The sequence below is a fragment of the Artemia sp. Qi Xiang Cuo genome, chromosome 11, assembly GCF_049724085.1.
Source record: "Artemia sp. Qi Xiang Cuo chromosome 11, ASM4972408v1, whole genome shotgun sequence".
NCBI classification, from domain to species: Eukaryota; Metazoa; Arthropoda; class Branchiopoda; order Anostraca; family Artemiidae; genus Artemia; species Artemia sp. Qi Xiang Cuo.
In genome coordinates, this window is record NC_142804.1 from 48,034,235 (window position 1) to 48,052,949 (window position 18,715).

Below are 18,715 nucleotides of genomic sequence, written 5' to 3' on the forward strand. Positions count from 1 at the left end.
TACAAATCAGCGTTAATTTAATTCCCTTCTCAATTTGAGAATTTATTTAAATTGCCTTCTTATTTCTTGTCAAAGTCTAACCTTTTTTAGGACATCTTTGTAAAAATGGCCAATAATGCGGATACTTTGGCGAAAAAAGTATAATTTTTATTCGTTTGTTTATTAGTATAATAGGATGAAGCGCAGTACTTAGTAATTAGCAATTTTTTAGCAATTAGTCCTCTTTTTTTATTTATTTAAGTCTTTTAACCAGACATGTCCATCTGGAAGGACATCTAGCATTCCCTTGAAGGTATAAACAGTGAATGCTTTTTTTATCATCTTTTGTACAATATGTATATGAAGGGGTATATGGGAAACTCTGTGCGTCTGGTAAGAAAATTTAAAATATAATTCTGCCATGTATAGCTCTGAGAATAAAACCTCCGAAACATGGAGACTAATTGTAAAAATGGCCTAAATTTTCATGCAAAAGAACCGACAGATTGTGGAGTCTTTTTACTGGCGCAAAGTTTAGGATAGCATAAACGGGTGAATATAACAACAGAAGGGGTTATTTGGCTTTGATTTTGAGAATGCGCTTAAAAAATAGTATAACTGGATTTCGGTAATATGTAAAAAAAAATAAATTAGCAGAATTAGAACACATTTTTTGAGCACAAAAAACCATAATTTATAACCTGGAACCTTAGGACAGTAATCCCCTTTTCTCTCTATAACATTAAAATGGTCAAATCTGTACATTTCGCCCAAAAACATATTTTTGAAGCATCTGTCCATTCCCCTTGAATAATCTTTTGATACACCTAAAAATTGGATCTGCCTACATCATAATTTAGTCAGTCACCGATTTAATAAGCAAAATATTAGGTCTGCGTACTACATAATTTAATCAGCCCCAGATTTGATAAGCCAAAATATTTATGACGCACTTCAACCTGAGGCGAACACTCCCAGATCCAACCGTATTGGCCTATGGCCAAGCCATTAAATTCCTTAATCAAATAGCCAAGAATGGTACTCCATATGCTTAACTTCCAAATTACAATAAATTTTAAATTTTTTAAGAGTTAAATTTAAAAGTTAAATTTAAGTTAAATATATGAAGTGCGAAAGCAAAGAAACTAAAATTTTCAATTTCATTCTATCTTCAGCTATCTCACTTGCAGACGAAGGGCAAGCCAGCCATGTCTTTAACTATCCGTTGTGCAATTCGTTTGCAAGTGGGAGACGTAAAAAAATCTTTGACAGAAAAATAACTTCATTAAAACAAAAGAGAAATCAACTCCATTACAATAGCACTGTCAGTAAATTCTAACACATTTTCAGGTCCCGTGCCCAAACCTGGATTAACTAACTCTATCCGTCTTGGTGGCAAGCGACGTGACCCTAGAATTATGGCCAGCGAAATCCGTCGTCTCATGACTGAAGTAGTCCGTAATATGGAGTCTGAGGAATTTTACACAGACCCATCACATCTTGGAGTTATTGATAAGCTGGGTATGATCAGAAGAGCTGCCACTTATTTGAACTATGAAGAACTGAAATCCGTCTTCAGCAAAGAACTGAGCATGAACCAAGACAGTACACCTTTGTAAGTTTGACTAACTATCTTGCCCCCCCCCACAAAAGACGGGTCAGATATCTTTCAAAACAAAATCTACACAACATCCCTAGAAAACATCACACATACTAGAATTAGTATATTTAATTTTGTTTATCTACAATGCTCTTTTTCACACATTAAAGTCCCTAGGATGTCGTTCAGTGCTGTCTAAGTGACTTGCTTGTGTAGCCTACAGATGTATGCTTGAAACCATCCTTTTAAAGAACAAGGACTATATATGGGAGAGGGATAGTTGAGCCTTTATGAGGACAGTTGAGGGATAGTTGAGCTGTAATATGATACTAATATAACAAGATATGTTCGAGTATTTACTTGTCCCCTGAACAAATCTCTTCTTCCACCCTCCCTGAGTGAGGCTGGGATGACATCTCTGTTTTATAAAGTTATTTAAATTTTAAATCCGAAATTTTTAAGTTCAATCATGAACGAATAGCAAGTTGTGTTTTTCCATAGTAAATAGGAATTACTTTTCTTTCCTTCTTTCGTAATTTCGATCTTTCTTGGAAACAAGCTCTATGAAGTATATTCTTTATGAGTCTTTAATTATATAATTTTAAAAATTACACAATTCTCTAATACTCGAAAAAATTAAAATATTTGTTTGAAAAAAAAAACTTTTAATGTTTGCATTAATTTGTTTTAATCAATGTAATTTTTTTTTAATTGTTTTCGGACTTGTCTTTAAACAACATAGTTAATTACAAATGAGAATGTTAAAGTAAAATAAAATAAATAAGTCAGTATTTTCTATCCTGACTATACATCAGCAAGTATTTTTTAAATATCGGATTTAAAATTTAACTAGGCTCACAAAACAAAGGGATATTATTAGAGTCAGATATTGCTACCTATATTAACCTCCTGTTAACCTCTTATATTAACCATGTGTAGAAATGTAAAGGCATAACATAAACCCTGATAAAAGTAAGCAATTACTAAGGGTTTTGGTTTTGAATTAAACCAGACTTCCACGGGTGCGTGTAATATTAGTAAAGAAATTGAGGGAAAACATTATCAGTATGCTCATTTTTTAATACCAAGAGCAATGGAATAAGCAGGCAAGAGTGAAGGGTGGAATCTTTTCTTTACTCAATTTAATCTTCTCTTGAAACTTGCGTATTCCTCTTAATGAACCAGCTTCATCTAGCTTTATTTTGGAATAAAAAAGCCTTTATCTGAAATTGGGATAACACCGTGATTTGAAATCTACCCGCAGAGTGACCGTGTAAAAAAAAAAAAATAAAAATAAAAAAACGGATTTTGGCTCAGTTTTTAAGATTGCCAGTGGATATTTCAGGAAATAGTGTAGATCTTAGGTAAAAAATAAACGAATCAAATCCCAGTATTAGCTAAATATATTTATGTACACGCACAAACCCCAGGGGCATATCTTCTAAAATCGTGCTAACTTTCGGCTACAATGTTAGGAAAACTTATCTAACCTATTAGATGTTTAACATAAATATCTCTAGCCAGGCGTATTCCAGAAATCTTGTGTTAGGCTTTAGTCGGCCATTTTTTCTGTCTTTTAGGCTGGCCTGGCTGTTAAGAATCCTCTAGGCTTAGACTTTTTCTCAAGCCGTAATATTTTTTTGACCTTGTTCTCCTTAATCGTAAATAAATATGACGTAAATAATTTTCTCTCCATTTAAGGATTAAATAATCGATATTTGTATTTTCTGTTTATTAGTTTTTTTTACCTAATTTTATGTCTGATTTGATATTTTTGCTTTATAATGATTTACATTAATATTGGAATTGTAATTTATATAATATCTAGTCTTCAAGTTGTATCAAAATGTATTTTCGTTTTCATCTTGTTTCTATTTCTTTTAATCCTGAAGTCGTATTTGCCATCTTTCATTTTAAACTATCTTACAGCCAAGTTGCAAAGGATTGTTTAGTTGCAGCTGGTACAAACTCTGCCATAATGCTTATCAAAGAGTTGATCATGAAGAACAAGATCACAGGAGAACGCGCCAGACAAACTGCTGCTGTACTTCCAATGACTATTAAGACACCAACACGAGAACTACTTGGAGAGCTCTTCGTAAGTAGAATATCTCTTTGCTAAGAACAGTCGAAACTAAAGGGATACGCCTCATAACTTTCTGGCAATTGTAGTAAATTGTGATTAGTAACAGAGACAAATTTCAGTTTTCCTTGTACCATTAGAAAGAGGGAAGGTGTCTAGTCCTATAGACTTCTCCTTTCGGGAAAATTTTCACATTAGAATATCGGGATACGATATTATTTTATAGTATAACGTTCTGGAGTATAGACTCTGCACGTATGTGAATGAGGCTTTCTAACCTTATATAACGTCAAATATAGAAGGAAGAAAAACTAGATCAACCTGAAGAAAGAATAACGTTGTATTTATCACATTTTTAACCATTTTTCATAAAAAAAAATCAAACGGCAAACATTTGACCAAAATCACATATTAGATTAATTTGTGTTTGTCTAGTCATGAAATATTGATGCAAGATCGATTTTGACATATTTTGAAGCGATAAGTAATGAACGATAAATTCATTAGATAATTACTATGATAAGTAAGTACTTAGAAGATAAGTACTTGTGATTTTGCGAATTTAATGTGTACCCTTAAAATTTTTATCTTATAGCATCCAGTTGCATTTCCATTTAAGTCATGCTAAGTGTACCAAGTAATTTTAACGTTATGCAGGATGTGTTGTTAGTAAGAAGAAAAGAAGAAGAAAAAAATATAAAGACTGCTTTAAAGTGTAAGTGATTTGAATGCCCTACAACATAAGGGCTAAAATATGAGCTTTCCTCTATTGATTTGCTTATTGTTGGGCACAATTTTCCCTTTTCATGCGAATCTAACACGCTTCTATCTTTTTTGGAAAAATATCATTTTTTTGGAAAACACCGTGGGGGCTTGGCTCTATGAAATACCTAACTCCCTCGCTTAAAAGAAACTTCTAAATAAAGAATCATTAGCCTTGAACGTTTCTTTTAAGCCCATCTTAACCATTTAGAAATCATTCAAACAATTCCAGAAACCATAGATTATTTTCATGTGTGTTCGTGTGACCATAAAAAACAATAAAATGATTAAGGCGATCATAGAAGTTTTTTAGGGGTCTAACACGTTAACAGAATGAAAAAAAAATGTAAGCTAATGAATTTGGACATTTAATACTGTACAGTAAAATTCACAGGGGTCACGGATTTTTAGGAGGGTCCTTAAGGAATATTACCTCATTTCATCTTCTGTAATAGATCACTAATCTTCTGTAATAGACATTTACGCGCAGGAATAATCCAAACTCCCATCCACAGCTTTAAAGTGTTCTTCACAATCATTAAAAATTTTCCAATAATTAACTGTTTATTGTGTTAGTTCCCCTCTACACCCCCCTCCCTCGTTTAAAAAATAAAGTATATGTACATGTATCTGTCAGATCTAGAAAACCACATTCTAGTTATATATATAGCATGGGTTTTAAAAGCTAAGTTATTTCCCGATGACAAATTCGAATATTTTTTCTAGGAGTTGCTTGATTCAAAATCTGTAGAAGAAGATGAGCAATTAGAGATCACCCTTGCCCTGTCTCTTGCCACCATTGTCAACCAAGCATGTGTCAACAAAACTATCAGTCGCCGGATGTATCCAGTAGCTGTAATGGGAGAATTTTGCTCTCCAACCGACCCAATCGTTACCAGAAAGCTTCTTCCCTTTTTCAGAAATAAAATTTCAAAGTCAGAATGTGAGTATTCAATTTTCTTCATATTTATTCATACAAATGCATTGAACGTAGCGCTTTGACTATTATCTAATTTTGTTTCTTAAACCAAATGATGATGATGGTGCCTATCTTATTGTTCTTGGCAACCACGGTAGGAAATCTTGCTTATACCCTTTCCTACCCAGCAAGCCTACTGAATAAAGGACTTTAAAAGAATTTTTTCTTTCTTTAATTTTAACGCATAGAACAGTAAAGCTTACTCTTGGCTATCTTATTTTGGTGACTTCTCGTGAGACGCATTACGTAGCTTTACGTTCATTTAAAACATTTTTAAAACTATTCATTAATCACAAGCTAGAACTACGTTGATCTACGTTATAGCGTTAGCATTATAACGTTATAACGTTAATAGCGTTAGCATTATGTAGCTAACATAGTTGTTCTGGCTTGTGATGAATGAATAGTTTTAAAAATGTTTTAAATGAATGTCTATCACTACCGAATATAGACAAAATAATATTAAAACTAATGAATAAACACTATAATAATAAATAACACTAAAATGATAAGAATGATAGTACTGAAATACTGGATGTTTCTCAAATATTTATCTCAAATTTGACATTGTTGGGAAGACCACTTGTGCGCAAAAATTTGATAAATCATAGTGTGTTGGAGGATTTCTGAAAACTCGATTGTTTTGTATTTCATGGTTTTAATGCTTCCATACACCTAAAATTTGTCAAATTTATCATTGTAACTGAGAAAAGTTGTTTTCAAAACAAAACACAGTTTAATTTTGTTTTTGTGGGTTGAATGCTTTCTGGAGAACTAGTCAATTTTATTTTTGTGGTTTAGATTCTGTCTATAAAGCTAAAGTTTCTGAAATTAAACATTGTAACTAAGAATATTTGCGCACAAAATTTGATATATTTTAATTCTTGCTTTGTGTGTCAAATGATTTCTGGAAAGCTGGATAAGTACGTTTTGTGGCTTTGATTATGATCAATTATTATGCGTATATATATTCATACCTATAGGTATATATATCCATATCTACTTAGATATAAACATATTTATATCTACGTATATCTTCATACCCATTTGTAATATGTCTATTATGTATGTACAGGCAATATGTTTTTATAAAGCTAAATTTCGTCGAACTTAAAATTGTAACTGAGAAACCTAAAGCGTGATAAATGTGGCGGATATTAATTTTGTTGTCAAGTGGCAGATGCTTTCTGAAAACCTGGTAGTTTAATTTCTTTTGGTTATAAAATTTTCTTTGAATCATGAATTTCTCAAATTTCATAAATTTACTTGAATAATTAAATATAGAAATGATGTAACTTACAATTTGTTTGCATTGGATATTCTTTGTAGAACTATGATAGAATTGCTTAAATTTCGAATTGTATCCTAGAAGAATTGAAAATGAAAATGTTATATCTTGTAATTTCCATTTATTCTCCAATAAATACAATTTTTTGTTAGTTTTAAATGTTTATTGAATGAGATAATTAACAGCTAGTAATTTATAATTAACGAATAAATTTTTCTGACTAGGAATAAAATTTTGTAGCTACTAATAGATGTGTAGGGTCTACAGCCTAAGAAGCAGTATGAATTCACTATACAGTGCAGTCTGTTTTGACGGAAAGATTTAAAAAAAAAAAAATTATTTCAGCGAACGGCGAAGTCATTGCTTATCTTACTGCACTTGGCAACCTTGGTCACGAAAGCATTCTGCCCATTGTCGTTCCGATTATTGAAGGTGAAGATGTTGCTTCATTAGAGCTCCGTATGACCTCTTCGTTAAGATCATCCGAGGTAAGGCTGTTTTGCTCAAAAGTAAAAACAAATTATAACTAATAAGAAAACAACCTGTCTGTTTGACATACAAATAGGTGAAAAAGAGAGAAATAGAGGGGAATATAGAAAGAAAGCTTAGAAGAGTCTGAGAGTGCAAGAAAAACGACAATTTGAAGTTAAAAAAGACAATAAAAACAGCTCAGTTTATTTTTTTGTATCACTTAGTTCCCTAATGATAAAAAGTTCATTTTTATTTTCACCAAAATTTAATTTTACGGAATTACGTATTTCCCTTTGTTTGTTTACTTAAATGGAGTCAAATAAAACTCTTGTTTTTTTTAATGTCCCAAAGGGACAATAGAATACTTTTTTCTTTAAAATATGCAAAAGAATAAATCTTTTAATGTGAAAAGGCTTATAGCCATTTAATTACATGTAATCTTTTTATTTTAGACACTCGTACTCAGATTAAAAAGAATAGAGAGTGCACAAAAGAGGACAAATTGAAGTTAAAAAAAAGACAACGAAAGCGGCCTTATCGCTTAATTCATTAATGGCAAAAAGGCCCTTCTTCTTAAAAAAAATAATTAAGGAATTCTGTCTTCTTCCCTTTGTCTGGTTTACTTAAAACAAGTCTAATGAAACCCTATTTTTTTAATATGCGCCAAAAGGACAGCAGAATACTTTTTTCTTTAGAAATTGTAAAAAATAGCCAATTTTTGGACGTGAAAGGGCTTATAGCCATTTAATTACTTGAATTTGACTTAATTTAGATCCTCATACTCAGGTTAAAAAAGTAGACTTCACGATCAAATTTTCGAATACCCTTGGATGTGGCAACTCCAACTGTCTGTGTAGATACAAGAAAAAAGAAAAGTTTCAAAGAATACAATGCAGATGAAACGAGGCTTGAGTGTGTGTCTGGAGGCTATTAAATAAACACCCGTTGTTATAATTTTTGTTTGCCATCATGGATAATAATTGATTTTCAAAGTTCTCTTTTAGTAGACATTGCCAGACAAATTGTGATGGTATTTCTGATGATTTTTTTTCACCCTAGGGACGCAGGTCACGTCAGTCACGAAGTGCAAGAAGTTCATTTGGCCTTGAAGAAGAAGAGGAAGAGCTTGGTCTTTCACGACGTGCCAAAAAGAAGAACTACAGATTACCAGAATGGGAAATGTCATCAGGTAAATGTCCTATGGAATGTTCTAACTTGGAATTGGTTGACAGAACTATAAACATACAAACTTATATGATTAGAATTAGGTACTTCAATACCTTGTTGTATTTGTCTATCAACTTTGAGAAACATCCACATGTTTCTTTTTCATTTTTTTTCCAACAATTATGAAGCTATAGTTTTTTATTCTTGCTTTTCACACTTTATGTACATTGAATTCCCCCCTTTGACATGTTTTATATATCAACACATTGGTTGTCTAATGTTTGAGAAGAGAGAAAAAATTTGTAGCTTTGAATTGCTGGGATGAATTTGAGTGAATGGGCAGTGGTTCTCTTTAATGTTCCAGTTTATTCTGAGAAATGCCCCATTCCTATCCCTAAGCATAAAAAAAGGCTATTAAAAAGTCTTGATAATGAACCGCCGTGTAGCAGTCCTATGCTAAAATGCATCGTTAAATGTTGGCGCTAATATTAGCAACTTTTGGAAAACTAACCGCTACTACATTTAAGATTGAATTGCTTTTGAATAGATTTGAGTTGCTGGGCTAGAGTTCCCGTTTATTTTCGAGAATGTTTATTCTTATCCCTAAGCATATAAAAGGCAATTAAAGAAGAATAGTTTAGTAATGAATTTACCCCCCCCCCCCCACCCCCCAAATGACTTTAAGTATTAAAACAGCAAAATTCAGTTTATCTAATTAACATCTAATCTGTCACGGTATCCAACGGATAAACCACTGAAATTTTAATACATTCTGTGTTTAATCTCTCCTTTATTTGAATTCTGGTTAAATTGGATCCTGTCATTTTTGAAAAACATTAAATAAAAAAACAAGTCTTTTCAACTGAAAGTAAGGAGCAACATTAAAACATAACAGAAATTATTGTGTATGAAGGGGACTGTGCCCTCCTCAACACCTCGCTTTTTACGCTAAAGTTTTTTAGTACTTTTAAGAAAGCGTCATATTGTTCTAATTGAACGGCCCTTTTTGTTTCAGGAGTCATTTTTAAAGAATTGGTACATCAACCTTTAGCGTAAAGAGCGAGGTGATGAGGAGGGGGCAACCCCCTTTATATGCGTAATAATTTCTGTTCGTTTTAAGTTTTAATCTTGCTTCTTACTTTCCTGTTGCTTTCCTTACTGGAAAGGTAGAAGGCAGGCAATATGAAATTTTTTCTACCAAACATTTTTGTGGTTGATAATTATTTTAGTTTAAATGGTCTCTGAGAGGCACAAAAGACATAACTTATTGAGGGGCATTTCGGAAATATTAATTGTAAAAATAAAATTTAAGTGAAAAGCAGGATAAATAATAAAATTTTGAATGTAGGTCTGGTTGCCCCCTCCCTCTATTACGTATATGCCTCATTTTTTGTATTTTCGCTCAGGAAAAAACCGTATTAAAAATTTTATAAAATGAAAACAAACCTCGTAGTAAAACATATGAAATTGAACGTGAATAGATTAAATCTCTTTAAATTTTAGGGGGGGGGGGGGTAAAAATATATTGAAAATTCTTGATAAAATTGCAAAAACATGCTTTTTGGACGACAAAAAAAACTTCCAAAATTTTACTTTATTGATTCGAAATAGCTTTTGTCTGTTTTTCCTTTCAATGCAAGCATTATGAAAAAAAAAAGTTTATTCCTCTTACTCTCTTATTGCCAGTATAAGTTTACTTAGTTGCTTCAAATGAGAGCAGGACCCCTCTAATCGGAAATAGCAGCAATAAGAATAATTGTTGGTCTCAGAGCTAAGCCAGACTTTTACATAGGCAAAACTTGAAACTACTTACCCCCCCCCCCCGCCTCCTAATCCAAATCTAATGAATTCTTCTCTTTTCCATAAATAAAAATCGTTTTCAGCCATGTCTCACATTTGTTACAAATTTGCTAGTTCTTTATTTCAGGATCTATGATGTTTGAATAGCTTTTCCTCCATTTTTATAACCAAGTTAATTGCCGCTTTAATCGTATACCCTTTTTTTTTGGGGGGGGGGGCTATGTAAAAGTTTAACTAACATTATAATAAATCTGTTTTGTAGGCTCCAGCCCAAGCTATGGAAGTGCTTTTGAAGAAGAAGAGGAAGAATATGAAATGACTCCTTCTGAGATGCGTGCTTTGAACATACCAGAACATGAAACAAAAATAAATAAAGGTGTTCTGAGAAAATATGGTGTTCCCGAGAGCGAAATTAGATCACTCAAGAAAAGAGGATTTAGATCATCAGGTAATGGAATAACTGGTTTGAATTTGCGATAAGGCTATGGGGATGATGCACGAACATAGTAGGGGGGAGGGGGTCAACACCCTCCCCCGAGAAAAATTTTAATTGAAAAATTAATCTTATTCTAGTCTTTAAAAAAAACATGGTAGCATACCCTATCTTGGGGAATTTCTTAGCGGTGGTCATGGAATGATGGGATTTATCTGGGGAGAAGTTTTTCTTTCTGCTTACAAAACTAATGAAACATTTCAGTGAGTCGCTGAAAAGAGTGTAATATCTTACAATAGTTTGATTATAAGATGGCCACTCGTTTTCTTTTTTGTAATCAGTCGAGACCGAAAAATTGTCAAATGTCAAAACAGGCATATATTTATGACAGTTTCTAAGTGTGATTTCTACTATACATCTTGGTAGGATTTTTTTAATAATGTCACAGGGTATTACATAACCAAAGATTTTGAATCGGCGGGGTGGCATTAGCCCTGTTTTTTAGCTGTTAAACTGTTGAAAAAGTGAACTTAGCCAATGAATCCGAGTTTGCTTTATGTACAGAGTATGTATCATCCAGTTTTTTTTGCCGGATTTTAATTTCCTTGTTTCTTGGGGCGTTTTTTTTTTTTTCTTTTTTCAGTTTTGGTTACAGCTTATTTCCTCTGAAGTCTATTCGGTGGGAAAAGCATATTCACTGTTCACATCAAAATGTCTATGACTTAAATTTCCGTATTAGTTACAGTTTAATGTTATAATAGATTATTATGCACAACAAACAGGCTACGGCAAATACAATATTTTGCTTTTCATTTAGCTTAATTAAAGTAAAACAGGTTCCTTCCACTTTTCTAAAATATCTTGCCTTTCTGAGATACGCTAATTCTATCCTGTTTCAAATTCCCAGTTGATTTGATTAACTTTTCAAAAAACTAATACAATTATACTATTTTTAATTGATTTACTTGATAAGATACTGTTAAACCCCATTCTTTTGTTTTTAATTACACGCCAAAGAGATAACAGAGTACGGTAATTTTTTCTTAGGAAAAATACATATGAAAAATTTAAGGTATTAATTCTTGTTAATTCTTGTTGTCAGCTTTTAAAATAAATGGAAATATCAAGTCGTCAGTCCCAACCTTAAAAAAAAGAAAAAAAAACAAAGCCAATCCGGAATAGGTTAATCCATAGCGAACCCCAACCTCCATTTTTATTTCAAATATTAATTTCATGATGCAGAGATCTTGCTGCTTGGGGTCGGATAACTCTTCTGAAGTTTGTTTTAGAGGCTCGGGGGATAGTAGGAGATAATTTTTTAAGTTTACTAGAAAACTGTGCTATTTTTAAGAAGTTTATTTCAATTATTTGGAATGTTTCAAAAGATAAAGTGTGACCTGAATCTTGGACTTCACTGATCGTGCTCTAAGTCATATTTCTGGTGAAACATTTTTAAAGGAAAATTTAAAAATATTTTAATCTCTTGAAGGTTTTCCCAATTTTTATTCTTTTCTCTTTAGGCGGAATGTACTCAGGTTCCCGTGGTTTTGAAGAAGAAGAAGAAATCGATTTATCTCCATCTGAGAAGAGGAAATTTGGCATTCCTGAATATGAAAAAGTCAACAAAGGAATCCTCCGCAAATATGGAGTCCCAGAAGAAGAAGTCATGAGCCTGACAGGAAAAAGCAGATATGGTTAGTTTCAGTTTAATATTCAACTAAAGGTCTTAAAGACGTAATAAAAAAGAAAAACTAGAATAGTTTTTAAATCGTCTAAAACAGTATTTATATCGTTTAGACAGTTTCTTTGTCTTTTTTTTTTGGGGGGGGGGGGATTGATGTATGTGCCAAAATAGCTTATTCCTAGGCAGTTGGATAGATGAACAGTGATTTAGACAGTGATAATTTCCATTTTTATTAGCAGAATAATGATAGAAGTCAATGACCCAGTGTGTCAATGGAAAAGTTCTTTAATTTCATCCTAAAAATCGATTTTTGTGTAAACTAGAACATTCATCAACCAGCCTATATCAAAGCTCATTAATGACTGGTTGCTTATAATGAGCTCATTAATGACTGGTTGCTCATTAATTATCGTATTTTCTTAAATTTTAGGTGGAAAGTACTCAGGATCTCGCATTTTTGAAGAAGAAGAAGAAATGGACTTGTCCCCATCTGAAAAAAGGAAACTCGGCATCCCAGAATATGAAAAAGTAAATAAAGAAACCCTCCGTAAATATGGAGTGGCTGAATCAGAAATTATGAGTCTGAGCGGCAAATCTAAATATGGAGGTATGTTAATTTCAGTCCCTTCATTATGATTAAACTGTAATGTTCTTACTGTAATGAATTACCGCTGCTTCTCCTATGTAAAATGCCAGCTTTACAATTTTGGAAATTAGAAGTTTGACAGCAGTAGGAAAAGTCTTGTTAGTGGTAAAAGAGTAGTTTTCTGATATTGCAGTGCCATCTGTTATTTGGTAAAGATACTCCGTGGGTCCTCCTATGACGTCATATTCTTTTTGTATTGACAATCTTTGCTTAGAGCTTAAGTATGATGCCCTTTAAGTTTGCGAAATGGAGAGGATCCGTAAATAGTGTATGCTTCGAGGAGACCTTAAAATAGCATCTTAGAAATGAGGTTTACATAACTTTCTAAAGGCTACTATCATTTGGTATTGTATAAACTAAAAAAGAAAATACAACGGGGATTTACCTTTTTAAGGAAGAATAACCTCTATCTTTGTAGGGAAATTAAGCCCTGATCAGTGAATTAAAAAAAAACATTCACCAAGGATGTTTGAACACAAAAAAGTCGCCGAAAAAATTCGCCTCTGGTTTTTGTTGCAGATACTAAGTAAGTATTACTAAGGAATGAAGTAAATGAAGTTAAGAACAAAGATAACTAACAGAATGAATAAAAGTTCTGGTTAAAAGAATATCGTTTTTATTTTTCAAGATAAGAAGAAAGTGAATTCGCGCTCTAACTGAAATGGTGCTATTTTCTCCCCTTTTCAGAAGGATCTCATACTTACAGGGTTTTAATGCGTTTGGTATGTTTACCGTATGATTAATACGTTTAATTGCGAAATAAAGTTTTTCTTCAATGAAAAAGCCAATGAATACCATAGTTGAAATACAACCCTTTTTCCTTTCTTCAGGAGGATCTCGTAGCTACGAAGAGGAAGGAGAAATCAATTTGTCTTCATCTGAAAAAAGGATGCTTGGAATTCCCGAACATGAGAAAGTCAATCACGGTATCCTTCGCAAATATGGTGTTTCAGAGAGTGAAATTAGAAGACTGACAGGCAAAGGTAAATAAAACGTTAATTCGAATAATATATTAGAAGACTTCATTTTAGTTTTTAAAAGGAAATAAATTAAATATCATTTGTGTTTAATAAAATTTAGCATTGTTTCTGTTCTTCGTAGATCCCCGTACATCAAATATTCTCTATAGAGACAATTTTTTTGTCTATTTGGTGAAATCTCGAAATTTTTTTTTTAACCTCGATTCAACTACTTTTCCTCTTTTCTAATTTCCCCGACAGTCCTTATTCTTTTTTTCGCTTTTTTTTATGATATTTCTATTGTAACGAATGAAGATGACTTATTATGGAGTAAATTATCTCTGATCGTGAAACTAAAAAATCTTATCTTTTATAAATTTTTAAAAGAGCGAAAACTGAAAAAAAATTTTAAATCCTCTAATTTCTATGTGAAATAATACTGGTAGTTGATTAAGAAATGATTGATGCGTTTTATTGCGAAATTAGGCTCTTGTTTTCAAGGAAAAAGTCAATGAATTTTTTCCTTTTTCAGGAGAATCTCGTAGCTACGAAGAGGAAGGAGAAATCAATTTGTCTTTATCTGAAAAAAGGATGCTTGGAATTCCCGAACATGAAAAAGTCAACCATGGAATCCTTCGTAAATATGGTGTTTCAGAGAGCGAAATAAAAAGATTGACTGGCAAAGGTAAATTTTACTGTTTTTCGATAAAAATTCCTAGCCCCAGATCCGTTACGAATTCTTGATATCTAGTTTCATCACTAAGTTTAATGAATATGCTGATTTTGTCTTTGAAGGAGAAAACAGATGGTTCTAGGTGAACAGCCTGCCTCTAAGAGAGAGTTCCAAATTGATGCGGATTATAGACATTTGTTGAGTTGAAGGAGCTACTTGAAAATGTCATTTTGTTTCTTAGATTTACAGAAAGTATTTTTATTCCGATTTATATTACATCAAACCAAAGGAATACTTTATTTGGTTTTACAAAATGGTTTAAGTCTCAAAGGAACTTAATAATGCAAAGGACAGTTAACACGAAATTTTATTGAATTGGTTAAATGGAAATTTACAAAATCATATATATCTCAAAAACTAGGAAAAGTAGATATTAAATGTTTAATGAAAAAAAGATCCATATGTGGCACCACAGGGAACTCCCAAAGCGGTCAAAGTACTCAAATGATAATTCCTGTAAACTGATTTTTAATCTTTTCCGAGCAGGTATGCTACAATATTTTTAGGGACTGCTCTTTCCTGAATTTTCCTTTCCTCGAACATTTTATCTTATAAAACAAAGCAAAAACCATTTGGTGCATGCATTACAAGTTTCTGAAATGCAGTTTCATCATTAGGTTAAATGTATATGTTGATTTTATCCTTTGAAGAAGAAAACAGATGGCTCTGGGCTAACACTCTCCTTAAGGAGAGGGTTATAAATGGATGTGTAGTATTGATTATAGCCATTTCTTAAGTTAGATGGAGTAATTTTTACTTGAAAATGTAAATTTGTTTTTCAGGTTCAGACAAAGAATTATATCACAAGAGAACTGTATTTTTTTTTTTTTTTTTTTTTTAAGATTTCTTTGCTTATATGCACGAAGAATTTAACTGGAAACAGTAATAAGTTTTGCTTGTGCAATTAATTTTTGTGGGGGGGGGGGTCTCTGCTAATCTTTAAATGGGTATACTTAGTTTCTGCTTTTTAATATTCTTATAAAGCAGTTATGTATATCAGTCAATCAGCAACTATCTAATCAGTGCGTAAATTTTTTAACTTTCAGGAAAAGAAGAAGGTGAAATTGAGTTAACCCCCTCTGAGCGTCGTCGGTTTGGTATCCCTGAGAAAGAAAGGAGACTCAACGTAGGAATCCTTCATAAATATGGTGTTCCTGAAGAAGAAATTTCACGCCTTACAAGATATAGTGGAAGATCTGGTAAGTATCAGAAGCCTAAAAAATAACTACGTCTACTACTACTACTACTACGAACTACTCACTACAGCACCAAGCCCCCCAAGGTCAACACAGCTACGCATGCTCCTCCTCCATTCCAATATATTCAAGGCCTCTCTCTTTACGCCCTCCCATTAAGTCCCGATTTCCCTTAAATATTTCCTTGCGACATCCTCCCACCCACTTTGGGGGTGACCTGATTTTCGTTTGGCCCTAGATGATTGGCCGACAAGGATAAACTTTGGCACTTTGTCATTCTTCACTTGCACAACGCGTCCTAGCCATCTCAACCTTTTTCCTGTTGTAGCCGTAGAGAGCGAAATTAAACCACATTTTTCATACAGCTTATTATTTGAGATACGGTCAGCCAGACGGGTACCCGAAACAACCTGTAGAGAAAATTGGAAAAAAATTAGTAAATCCTCCTACCTCTTTAGGAGTACCCACGCTTCAGAGCCATTCTTGACCTTGCTTACAATTTACATAGATCTTATGAAAACCCTTATTCAATTTTTTTAACTTTTCAATCGTTGTCAAAACTGTCAAATTATATCAACTGACATTTGTTTTTTTGTTAAATTTTCATTTATTTTTTTCCTCAATTTTTTTTTACTTCTCATTCAAGAGTGTCTGAATATCCATTAGTTCGGGGATTTATACTTGTATTTTTCATCCTCTATGGATGAAATGGCGTGGGAAATGGCAGAAATTATTGATTTCCTTCACAATCTATGTTTTCAATCATGTTTTAGTTCACCTTCGAGGAAGCCTCGCTGACATTTATCAATTCACTGAAATTCGTTGATATAAGGGGGTGGGGCATTTTTGTCAATGAAAATACAAAAAAGAAGTTTTTAGTGAAAATACCCCTCTCCCCCCACCTCCGCAGAAATCAAAACCTGAGGGTGGGAATAATAAAATATTGGGATGGGACAAAATGGATGGGGTTTAAATGACCCCGAGACGCCCCCCCCCAACTTCTTTGATGTCCCTGTCAGAATACCATATTCTGCAAGAAGTAAGAGTTTCACGGATAAACTTTTATGACAGAACGAATATGCTGATTGTAGACAAGAAGGCACTTGAAAGTTTAATAATTTTTAATAATCCAAATTGTCACTTAGAATTCATTTACAAAAAATAAATATCTTAGTTTGATGATGCCAAACAAATGGCCTCATTAAGGTTTTGCTTTTATATTCAAATATATTCAAAATAATTTCGCATTGTGTGCATTTTTTCACTGGCTAAAACATAAAGCAATTGCAGAAAATTTGACATTTATCTATATTGCATTTATACTGGTGGAATCTATATTGAAGCAAATATGACAAGGGCGTCGATTGAAAGTATGGTAGGAAAATTGAGTTTCTGTAAAAACAAAGAAATAATTGCTATTTAATAGATCTAAAAAAAAGCTACATAAAATAGTTATTTTCTTCCAATCACGCTATAATTTAACCATCCTCACGCCTTTAAATTCTGTTCTCGAAGTTGGCAAGAACAAAATGAGAGGGAAATTTAATAGAGATGGCCCTCTAGTGCTTTAACATGGACTAACGTCACTTATCCCTGAGTTAATGTATCAAGTATCTGGATATAAATAAAATAGTTATTTTCTATCCAATCACGCTTTAGGGTGACCATGATCATGCTTTTGGATTCAGTTCTGGAAGTTGGCAAGAAAGTCTGTTCTTATCAACAGAGCTTTCAAAGGCAACAGGAGCTTTACCAAGGGTTAATATTAGTTAATAAATAGTTTGACGAAGAACTACCATTTAGTATAGTAAATATTTCAGGTAGCCAAATGTCATCACTTTATGAAGAAGAAGAGGAAGAATTTGAGCTTTCCCCATCAGAAAAACGTCAATGGGGCATTCCATCGCATGAAAAACGATTAAACAAAGGCTTGCTTCGCAAATACGGTGTACCTGAACATGAGATCCGATCCATGAAGTCTACTAGATCTACTAGCTATGGTAATTGTTTCTTGTTGGTGTTTGTTATGGGAAAGGGGTAATGTTAATTACTGTTTTATTATACTGTTTATATTTTTGCTGGGGGTCGGGGGAGGGACGGGGTACGAAGGAAAACGTCACAAAACGCATCAAAAATTTGTTTATATGCGGTTTAGTTACTTTTCTGCGAGCTGTACAAAAATTTTGGAGGGTGGTCAAACCTGGTACCTGCCCTCCCCACGGGATACGGCCTTAGTAACAAGATATGGTAACGTGAATGTGTTACCTGTTTGATCATGCCAGTAGTATATGCTTTTCTCAAAGATTAAGCCATGCATGTCTAAGTACAAGCCCCCAGTGGCGAAACCGTGAATGGCTCAATAGATCAGGTATGGTTCACTAGATCGTAATATATCCTATTTGGATTTAAAGAAAATTTTAGAGACGTGGTTGAAATTCGAAAAAACATAAATTCAAAATTATGAAGGACACCATGTAGCCTATTTTTTTTATCTTTTGCTTTATGAGCATACGCAAGACTTTTTTTTGGGGGGGGGGGGTGAAGGAGAGTTAGTATTGCATTTTTGTGGGAGAAAAGGGTAAATTGGTGTAATATTTCAAACTAAATGCTTAAAGCAGTTATATATTCCAAAATTATATATGGATATACCCATGTTACATGTGCCTACCTTGGTAAATGTTTACTCTCACCATTATGTTCATTTAAATAAATATTTATATTCACAAAAGTTTCACATCATAAAAACAGCGGTGATTACAAAATTACTATTCAGTGGCTGGGGCGTTTATCCTTTCGTTGGGGAGCTCTTTATATACCTACACAGCTAAGGGTCTACATAGAAAACAAAACTGTAAAATAAAAAAAAAATAAAAAATAGTTAAAATTAATCTTCAGGGGACTTATCGGGTAATTATTTGAAAAAAACTACGTTTTC

General features: G+C 33.0%; 1 protein-coding gene across 1 annotated transcript in view; it reads left to right on the top strand.

Moving 5' to 3' along the window:
* The window catches only part of LOC148947070 (uncharacterized), a 67,316-nt gene that overhangs the window by 13,928 nt on the left and 34,673 nt on the right, over positions 1–18,715 (top strand). Inside the window, exons 6-17 of the mRNA XM_089096858.1 lie at positions 1,330–1,594; positions 3,509–3,677; positions 5,151–5,367; positions 7,037–7,179; positions 8,222–8,351; positions 10,392–10,577; positions 12,083–12,256; positions 12,677–12,853; positions 13,723–13,875; positions 14,384–14,536; positions 15,631–15,783; positions 17,601–17,780. Of these exons, the coding sequence (XP_088952984.1) occupies positions 1,330–1,594; positions 3,509–3,677; positions 5,151–5,367; positions 7,037–7,179; positions 8,222–8,351; positions 10,392–10,577; positions 12,083–12,256; positions 12,677–12,853; positions 13,723–13,875; positions 14,384–14,536; positions 15,631–15,783; positions 17,601–17,780 (2,100 nt within the window). The remainder of the gene's footprint in view (positions 1–1,329; positions 1,595–3,508; positions 3,678–5,150; positions 5,368–7,036; positions 7,180–8,221; positions 8,352–10,391; positions 10,578–12,082; positions 12,257–12,676; positions 12,854–13,722; positions 13,876–14,383; positions 14,537–15,630; positions 15,784–17,600; positions 17,781–18,715) is intronic.